The sequence below is a fragment of the Ylistrum balloti genome, unplaced genomic scaffold (assembly GCF_031769215.1).
Source record: "Ylistrum balloti isolate Yb309-2 unplaced genomic scaffold, AGI_CSIRO_Ybal_v1 Utg369892, whole genome shotgun sequence".
NCBI lineage: Eukaryota > Metazoa > Mollusca > Bivalvia > Pectinida > Pectinidae > Ylistrum > Ylistrum balloti.
This window is the reverse complement of record NW_026782024.1, coordinates 465,971-476,252: the sequence shown is the minus strand read 5'-3', so window position 1 is coordinate 476,252 and position 10,282 is coordinate 465,971. Positions and strand designations below refer to the sequence as shown.

Here is a 10,282-nt window from a genome sequence, read left to right as displayed (position 1 = left end):
GCTTAGCGATGGAAGACAATACAACACGTTACAACAATAACATATTTTTCTTATTTCGACTGCAATGGTAAGAATTTCTATATAAGAATAGTATACAGTAATGCATTTCATGTTGTCTTGGAATGTAAGTTCTGCTTGATAACCATTGTAACATAACCTATACCGTACTATTTTCTTTCAATTTGTTCTCAAGAAAGAAATTCTAGCAAATAATGCTTTGATTACTGATATACAATATTTTAACAAAATACCAGCCTGAATATATGACGTCCCCACTCTATCAACAAATTTAAAATTTCGTTTTAATAAGGAAAAACAATTAGCTGTCATGTGCATAATTTGCTCCCGACGTAACCAACAAGGTCGGCATTGCAGGGTGGTATCAATTTCTTTATTCCCGATAGTACGGCTTTTAGTAAAAAAAAATCTTTCTTTTAGCTGTTGGCACCCACGATGTCTTCTTTTTCGAACGAAGTTTTGAAAATCTAAGTACTATTTAACGACATAATTACAAGTGAAACAATATCAGGTTCCAGCATTGAAAATGATAGCAGTGATCATAATAAAAATCATTATAGAAGTCCTCAACACCTGTGCTGGGCGTCTATGAACAGTGTATAACTGTTATATTATGTCGTCAAGGACGTTACAAACATCAGTGGGTGGACTCGATTTGATCTCGCGTTGTATTTACAGGGAGAGCATCTTAAGTTTATAGATCGGTGATCCCATCTTGAGTGACTGCATCTCCAGACAACACAGGAATATGAGGCGGCCGTAGAGAACCAATGTCATGTATTCGTACATTGTACGCACTAGCTCATTCTATTTGGGAAGGTTGATGGTAGAGTAGGGAATGACAAACAAACGATCTCAAATTAAAAGCTAAAATATCAAGAAAAGTGAAATACGGGGAACAAATATGTGAATGACTCAAACATTGCAACACAAGAGCAGCAAAAATATTTTGGAAGCAGGTACGTCTTCAGTACTCTTCAGGAGACACATCATTGCACGTATTTAGTCCTGGACGTGGACATTACGTTATATCTGTACATACAGACTTAGTTATCTGTCTGTCAACATAACGTTATATCTGTACATACAGGCTTAGTTATCTGTCTGTCAACATAACGTTATATCTGTACAGACAGATGTAGCTATCTGACCGTCAACATTACTTTATATTTGCACAGACACACGTAGCTATCTGTCCGTCAACATTACGTTATATCTGTGCAGACCGCGTAGTTATCTGTCCGTCAACATTACGTTATATCTGTACAGACACACGTAGCTATCTGACCGTCAACATTACGTTATATCTGTACAGACAGACGTAGTTGTCTGTCCGTCAACATAACGTTATATCAGTACAGACACACGTAGCTATCTGTCCGTCAACATAACGTTATATCTGTACAGACACACGTAGCTATCTGTCCGTCAACATAACGTTATATCTGTACAGACAGACGTAGTTATCTGTCCGTCAACATTACGTTATATCTGTACAGACACACGTAGCTATCTGTCCGTCAACATAACATTATATCTGTACAGACACACGTAGCTATCTGTCCGTCAACATAACGTTATATCTGTACAGACACACGTAGCTATCTGTCCGTCAACATAACATTATATCTGTACAGACAGACGTAGTTATCTGTCAGTAAACATAACGTTATATCTGTACAGACACACGTAGCTATCATCTGTCCGTCAACATTACGTTATATCTGTACAGACACACGTAGCTATCTGTCCGTCAACATAACGTTATATCTGTACAGACACACGTAGTTATCTGTCCGTTAACATAACGCTATATCTGTACAGACAGACGTAATTATCTGTCCGTCAGCATTACGTTATATCTGTACAGACACACGTAGCTATGTGTCCGTCAACATTACTTTATAACTTTACAGACACACGTAGTTATCTGTCCGTCAACATAACATTATATCTGTACAGACAGACGTAGTTATCTGTCCGTCAACATAACATTATATCTGTACAGACACACGTAGTTATCTGTCCGTCAACATTACGTTATATCTGTACAGACACACGTAGCTATCTGTCCGTCAACATTACGTTATATCAGTACAGACAGACGTAGTTATCTGTCCGTCAACATAACGTTATATCGGTACAGACAGACGTAGCTATCTGACCGTCAACATAACGTTATATCTGTACAGACAGACGTAGTTATCTGTCCGTCAACATTACGTTATATCTGTACAGACACACGTAGCTATCTGTCCGTCAACATAACGTTATATCTGTACAGACAGACGTAGCTATCTGTCCGTCAACATAACGTTATATCTGTACAGACAGACGTAGCTATCTGTCCGTCAACATAACGTTATATCTGTACAGACACACGTAGCTATCTGTCCGTCAACATTACGTTATATCTGTACAGACACACGTAGCTATCTGTCCGTCAACATAACGTTATATCTGTACAGACATACTTAGTTCTCTGTCCGTCAGCATTACGTTATATCTGTACAGACACACGTAGCTATCTGTCCGTCAACATTACTTTATAACTGTACAGACACACGTAGTTATCTGTCCGTCAACATTACGTTATATTTGTACAGACAGACGTAGTTATCTGTCTGTCAACATAACGTTATATCTGTACAGACAGACGAAGCTATCTGTCCGTCAACATTACGTTATAACTGTACAGACAGACGTAGTTATCTGTCCGTCAACATTACGTTATATTTGTACAGACAGACGTAGTTATCTGTCTGTCAACATAACGTTATATCTGTACAGACAGACGTAGTTATCTGTCCGTCAACATAGCATTATATCTGTACAGACAGACGTAGTTATCTGTCCGTCAACATAACATTATATCTGTACAGACACACGTAGTTATCTGTCCGTCAACATTACGTTATATCTGTACAGACACACGTAGCTATCTGTCCGTCAACATTACGTTATATCAGTACAGACAGACGTAGTTATCTGTCCGTCAACATAACGTTATATCGGTACAGACAGACGTAGCTATCTGACCGTCAACATAACGTTATATCTGTACAGACAGACGTAGTTATCTGTCCGTTAACATAACGCTAAATCTGTACAGACAGACGTAGTTATCTGTCCGTCAACATTACGTTATATCAGTACAGACAAATGTACATATGTACGTTTGTGTGTGGTGATAAGCAGTTAAAGTAGAATAAAGCCGTTTTCATATTTATTGTTATTGTTTTAATGTTAGATAAATTGCAATGACTACAGCAATACAGTACATTTGTGTGGTTGTATAACAATGTGTTGATACCTTTATCTAGATCAGTCATGGTTCAACTTCCTTCGGTAATGTCCCTGACTTTAGGTATCAACAACGAAGTCCTTTTCACACAATCCTACACAACTCACTGACAACGGCGAAGGAAGATACCTTGTGACCGAATCTACTCTCTCCAGATAAGCTGTGAAAGACCTCAAATTTGGGAATCAGGTCGCTTCGCCAAGTAGGCTTTAATTCTTGGTTGTGTCCTGACTTTCTCCATCAAAGCCTTGACCTTCGGTGACCCGTCCAGACATTTGTCGCCCCCTCTCTTCGTTATGCCATCAAGGGTGTCAAACACTCCAAGATCCGCGGCAGTTATCTAAAACGTAAAATAAAAGATTGAAAAATCATCAACGTGCATGTGTTTTTGATATGCAGTGAATAGTATATGCATTTATTAGCCTAACATCTAATGGTGGGCAGTGCATATAACTCTTGGTCTGTTTTTCCTTAAACAGTTTTTGTTATCGCTCTTTATTGAGAAGAACCAGACGGATCTGATTTCATATGTAGGTTCCCCTAAGTCCCTTGGTGTATATTGTTGAATTTTGGGATAGACCACAAAAACAGAATAGTTTTGGGTTTTAAGAGTAATATATTTGTATCGCATTTTCTTGAAAAGCAACGAATGGATCATTTTCAAATTTCAAATGTAGATTCTTAGTTCTGAAATTTCTTACTTTGAGACTGATCCGAAAAACAAAACGGCTGACCGGAGACCATCTTTGATTTCAACTACAAAGAATAGTTATCGCTATTTTGCCGGAAGTACTAAATTGATCTTTCTCAAATTTCACAAGACGCTTTCCCTTGGTCCCTAGTTGTGCCTTTTTGATATTGGACATGATAATAAAAACAAAATACGTTACAGGCGGCAATTTTGTTTTTTCACCACGAAAATTTGCTATGGCCATTTGGGTTTTTACAATTTCATTTACGGTAGAGCAAAAACAACGAAACGACGAGAATAGAAAAAAAAATCCGAGTTTTAAAGACGAAAGTAGATATCAAGCACCAACAAGATCTTCATGGAATTTCTTGTTTCAATGCTGATATATAGCCTATGGAGCAAATACATATATATAACGCTAAGTCGTTTTCTGTCCGCGATATATCCTTGAAATCGATAAATACTCTTTGATAGTACAACTTACCGATTCACCAACGAGCCAGCCGGACTTCCCGATTTTCGCCTCGTGTTTTTTTAAATATGCGGGCAGAATTTCCTCTTCGAACGATTTTGTTAGTTCAGCCTGAACAAAGAAAGTTAGTGTCACAAACTAATGAAATATGGACGTTTTTAAAGACAGAAAAAACAACAATGGATTAATGGTAAATCATACCAGTAGTCGACCATCACGTGTAAAAACCTGTAATTTACAATCATCTCTATGTGTACCAGTAGTCAACCATCAAGTGTAAATACCAGTAACTTACAATCATCTCGATGTATACCAATAGTCGACCATCACGTGTAAATACCTGTAACTTACAATCATTTCTATGTGTACCAGTAGTCGACCTTCACGTGTAAATACCTGTAACTTACAATCATTTCCATGTGTACCAGTAGTCGACCATCACGTGTAAATACCTGTAAATTACATTCATTTCCATGTGTACCAGTAGTCGACCTTCACGTGTAAATACTTGTAACTTACAATCATTTCCATGTGTACCAGTAGTCGACCTTCACGTGTAAATACTTGTAACTTACAATCATTTCCATGTGTAGCAGTAGTCAACCCTCACGTGTAAATACATGTAACTTACAATCTCTATGTATACCAGTAGTCGACCCTCACGTGTGAATACCCGTGAACGATGATCCTTTCGATTTGTAGCAGTAGACGACCCCCATGTATAAACTACCCGTCACTTACAATAATTTCTTTGTGTATCAGTAATTCACAATAATTCTAAAAAAACGTAACTTGTAATTATTTCTACGTGTACCCGTAAACGATCCTCACGACTACATGGTCATTATCATATATACCTTTAAGTACCATTAATTTGTGATGATTATTTTGTATACCTGTAGTCGACCCTCACGTGTAACCAGTTACTGATGATGTACTTGTAGTAACGTGTAAATATCAGTAAAAATTATGGAGACATACATGCTGAAGATGAGTCCAGTTTATGCGAATGAAAACTGAAGATTTTCGAATTTTGTCTATCTCAATCTCACCAAACCCGACGCAGCATAACCATGTACCTTTTTCGCTTCGTCTTTCTCAAAAACTGTTCCCACTATTTTCGTTATCAGGTCTACGATGTCACATAGGATTTCATCAATCATAAGGCGGTCTAGGTTGGTCTTCCCGTACAGACCTGTGTAAGTAAAATTAAAAATCGTTACACCTCAAATATTGGAGCGTATTTCTGTGGTGAAGAAGTATACCCTAGTTAATAGCCTAAAATACCATTTAAAGTGAGGGATTATTTATATAAGAAGCCACAGGTTTATTTTAAGGACAAGCTTATTTTTGAGCCCGGCTTGCTTTCGAGTTTTAAGGGTAGGTTGTTACTATTACTATTTAAACAACGTATACGTGAGTTAGTTTCTGTACAGATGTAGAGAGATCAGAAATTAAACTACGTAAATCCTTTAAGTGTTATAAATTGTTTAGTTATTGTTTGACGATCCAATCACAGTAAATTTCACATACGATAATGGGAAGTGAATTAAGCACATGTCGGCGACAAACGACAAAACATTCTCCGACTTTTTCTGTAAATACATATGGAGATCTATCCAGCAATACACACACTCGGATCACATGGTAAGTCATAGAGAATTGTAACTAAAGTTACCCATAACGAAAGTACCTTCCTCATTCTTATCATCTATAAGAGCATCCTTGATTATCCAAGTGTTAGGATCAGTTTCGCTCTCTGCACCTTGGAAGTAATTTGATTGGTTCAAGGAGAGAAACTGACCAATTACAGGCTAATACGGTCCTTTTTAAGATTACAATGAGCGACACCCAACTTCAAACCCATTACAATATACCATTATGCTATCTAAGGATTCGTTTGAAGTACATCAAAGGATCAAATTAGTTTTTTTCTTCTTGTCCACAATGTGTCGCATATGGAACCTAGTGGTGAAGAGAGCGAAAGTGATCGTAACTCCTGAAGTAACGAGGATGGTGACGGGGGTGAAGAGAGCGAAAGTGATCGTAACCCCTGGAGTAACGAGGATGGTGACAGGGGTGAAGAGAAAGTGATCGTTAACCCTGGAGTATCGAGGATGGTGACAGGGTTGAAGAGAGCGAAAGTGATCGTTACCCCTGGAGTAACGAGGATGGTGACAGGGGTGAAGAGAGCGAAAGTGATCGTAATCCATGGAATATCGAGGATGGTGACAGGGGTGAAGAGAGCGAAAGTGATCGTTACTCCTGGAGTAACGAGTATGGTGACAGGGGTGAAGAGAGCGAAAGTGATCGTAGCCCCTGGAGTATCGAGGATGGTGACAGGGGTGAAGAGAGCGAAAGTGATCGTTACCCCTGGAGTAACGAGGATGGTGACAGGGGTGAAGAGAGCGAAAGTGATCGTAACCCCTGGAGTAACGAGGATGGTGACAGGGGTGAAGAGAGCGAAAGTGATCGTAACCCCTGGAGTAACGAGGATGGTGACAGGGGTAAAGAGAGCGAAAGTGATCGTAACCCCTGGAGTATCGAGGATGGTGACAGGGGTAAAGAGAGCGAAAGTGATCGTTACCCCTGGAGTAACGAGGATGGTGACAGGGGTGAAGAGAGCGAAAGTGATCGTAACCCCTGGAGTAACGAGGATGGTGACAGGGGTGAAGAGAGCGAAAGTGATCGTAATCCCTGGAGTAACGATGATGGTGACAGGGGTGAAGAGAGCGAAAGTGATCGTAATCCCTGGAGTAACGAGGATGGTGACAGGGGTGAAGAGAGCGAAAGAGATCGTTACCCCTGGAGTAACGAGGATGGTGACAGGGGTGAAGAGAGCGAAAGTGATCGTAATCCCTGGAGTAACGAGGATGGTGACTGAGGGGAAGAGAGCGAAAGTGATCGTTATCCCTGGAGTATCGAGAATGGTGACAGGGGTGAAGAGAGCGAAAGTGATAGTTACCCCTGGAGTATCGAGGATGGTGACAGGGGTGAAGAGAGAGAAAGTGATCGTTACCCCTGGAGTAACGAGGATGGTGACAGGGGTGAAGAGAGCGAAAGTGATCGCAATCCCTGGAGTAACGAGGATGGTGACAGAGGGGAAGAGAGCGAAAGTGATCGTTATCCCTGGAGTAACGTTGATGCCATAAAAGAAACCAACACAGATATTACAAATCTAACTAGCAATGCAGCCTTGAATACTCACCAAATTCTGAAGCTAGATATCTTGCAATAGCCATACTTTGTCCGTATTGTTTCCCATCATAGGTCAACACCGGTAATGTGCCACCAGGCACCTCTGAAATAACATAGAAATGCCCGTGATATCAATAATAAGATACACTTGAATGACCTAAACAGAAGATCGACATGGTAGACATGATGGCTTTTTAGCTTAATTGCACATTTATGTTTTTTTAAACAACAGCTATTTCAGATTTCTATAACTGCTTCACCATCTGGATCCTAACGCGTTGCTGATCAGGTGTTATTTCTGGTCGGTCACCTATTTTACACGTTTTCGTTACTTCCAATGATGTCATTGGGCTTACGATTGCTGTGGATGTTCCTTTAGGTAAGGATATCGACAAAGTACATTTATTTTTTGGCCTCACCAGAAGTTCAACATGAAAGCCAAGGCCATTTTTCTATCTTAATCGTACCATCTTGGTTTTCATATTCAGATGGTAGGATAAAGCTCAAACATGCCTGAAAGTGTAAATAATTTTCACAATTCAGTCAGAAATCCAAGATGGATTCTAGGGTAGCAATCTTGAAAAACAGATTTTAAACTTCACCGAATCAACCTGAGGTCGTACGAGAAATCAGATTGTGGAAATCCGTAACGTCTGTTAATACTTTGGCTATATGTTGGTAAGAATTCACTTTTGTAGGAAGTCATTTTTCACACAATATAGCTTATATGACCAACTATAACGCACATACCTTTCTTCAGAGCTGGCCACTTATCCTGCTCAATGCGGACATCCTCAAAGTCTACTCCGGCCTGGTTAAACAGAAGCCGAGAAAGTTCACCACGAGCTCTCACATTGAAATACGTTAGTCTATACTTAGGTTTTCCTGCAGGTTTAGGTGGCATATTGGAACCTTATTATTACTTTTTTAAGAATAGTACGGAATGTCCTGTACGTATATGTGGCTTGAATGACTACTCCTTGTGTCGGCGACGCACACCTTATCAGCAGCTTATATCCGAGATTAAACCTTGATTTCAATACCTCATACACATAAAATGCCAGTCGGCGTTGTTTAACAATGTTCCCACAAACTAAAATTCCTTTCTGTAATAATTGTCCCTAATGATCAGACTTGATATGTAGAACAAAATCAAACGTAAGAAGATTGTTGATGTTTTCTGGAAAATACGTTGTATTTTAGGGCAACGCCTTTAAAAGCAATAAAAATGAAATGTGAAAATCTTCAGTAGACACGGAAAATGTGTACCCAGTGAATGAGTGTGACAGGGGAAGCGAAACTGAAAGATAAATATACACATGTACCCCAGCATTGATAGGCTGACAATTCCTGAACACGTATCTGAGCTAACAATTGAGTGCAGGGAGTCTCTTCTGGTCGGTATATTTTGTATGAAAATTCAATTTAAACGGTTCCTTATAGTATAGAATGAGACCAAACTTACTGATGTTTGCTAATCTGTTATCGTAGATACATGACAGTTTCAATTGCAAATCAATTGAAAAATTAAAAAATAATCTCATAAAAAATCATTTTAATGCATATGTAACTACAATCAGTTTCAAACAAATCGGTGAACAAATGGAAAGATCTTGCTCATTAGCTTTTTTTTCTGAAAACAAAAATTCAAACGGAGTATTCCAGACCCTGCCTAAATCAAAGGAGACAAACACTCCCATACCGCCTGACGGAATGGTCGTTATCCTCCCCCACATTATTTATAGGTTGTCATTTCTAGAGAGTTATATTCATAAAAGGCAACAACAACAAAAAATGTGTTTTATGATGTCACCATTTTTTATGCAAGCGTTTAACGAAATCGAGAATTCATACATCGAACAAAACGACATCTTGTTTTACCGTTTGTTAATTATTTGTCCATAGGTATTACAATTGTTAACAGTTTCATACATGTAATATTTCTTACTTTTAAATTCTAGCGAAACATAGGCCTGCCAGATAGAAACTATTGAATCAGCTATTCGCCCCATACAAACGGCATGTAAGTCTCTCGTGTTAGGAACGAAATGTTGACTCTCGTGACCCGAATGATTAAAAATGGACAGCCTAAATATTCCCCCTTTACGCACACACGGCCCTGCGTGAACCATTTACTACTCATAGAAAAGTCCTCGTAATAGCCGCATTATTCATATACATCAAGCAACGAGATCATATTTCTTACTTGTGCCAACGCGTTGTAAGGACAGAATGCTAACTGATATTGTTTTGTTAAAACTTCTATGCTGAAATGTAGAACAGATAAAAAATTCCATCTATCATCAAAGTTAAGGAACGTTAAATCTAACACACTACTGCATGTCATAATCAAGAACACGTGTTTCGGTAATGACTATTGTTCAAAGATGTAAGTGATCAATTTCAAACAGCCCTCGTTGTAAGAAGTATTTTGTCTGGAAAAATCGAAATCTTACACAATATCACCCAAATCAAATTTTTCATATAAGTGAGAAAGGTGTTATATTTGGAAGTTGTGATCTAGGAAATTAACACAATGTACTACACAGTGACAGATATGGAAAGAAAAAAATAAAACAAAATTTGATGTTGGTTATGA

General features: G+C 38.7%; 1 protein-coding gene across 1 annotated transcript; it reads right to left on the bottom strand.

Annotated features, from left to right (window-relative positions):
• Positions 1 to 3,494: 3,494 nt before the first annotated feature.
• LOC132546505 (glutathione S-transferase 3-like) lies at positions 3,495 to 8,587 on the bottom strand. The gene is made up of 5 exons (XM_060210223.1): positions 8,434 to 8,587; positions 7,694 to 7,786; positions 5,565 to 5,680; positions 4,498 to 4,596; positions 3,495 to 3,662 (listed from the first exon to the last, which is right to left on the bottom strand). The coding sequence occupies exons 1-5, from the start codon at positions 8,585 to 8,587 to the stop codon at positions 3,495 to 3,497; spliced, it is 630 nt and encodes a 209-aa protein (XP_060066206.1).
• Between the last annotated feature and the right edge of the window lie 1,695 nt (positions 8,588 to 10,282).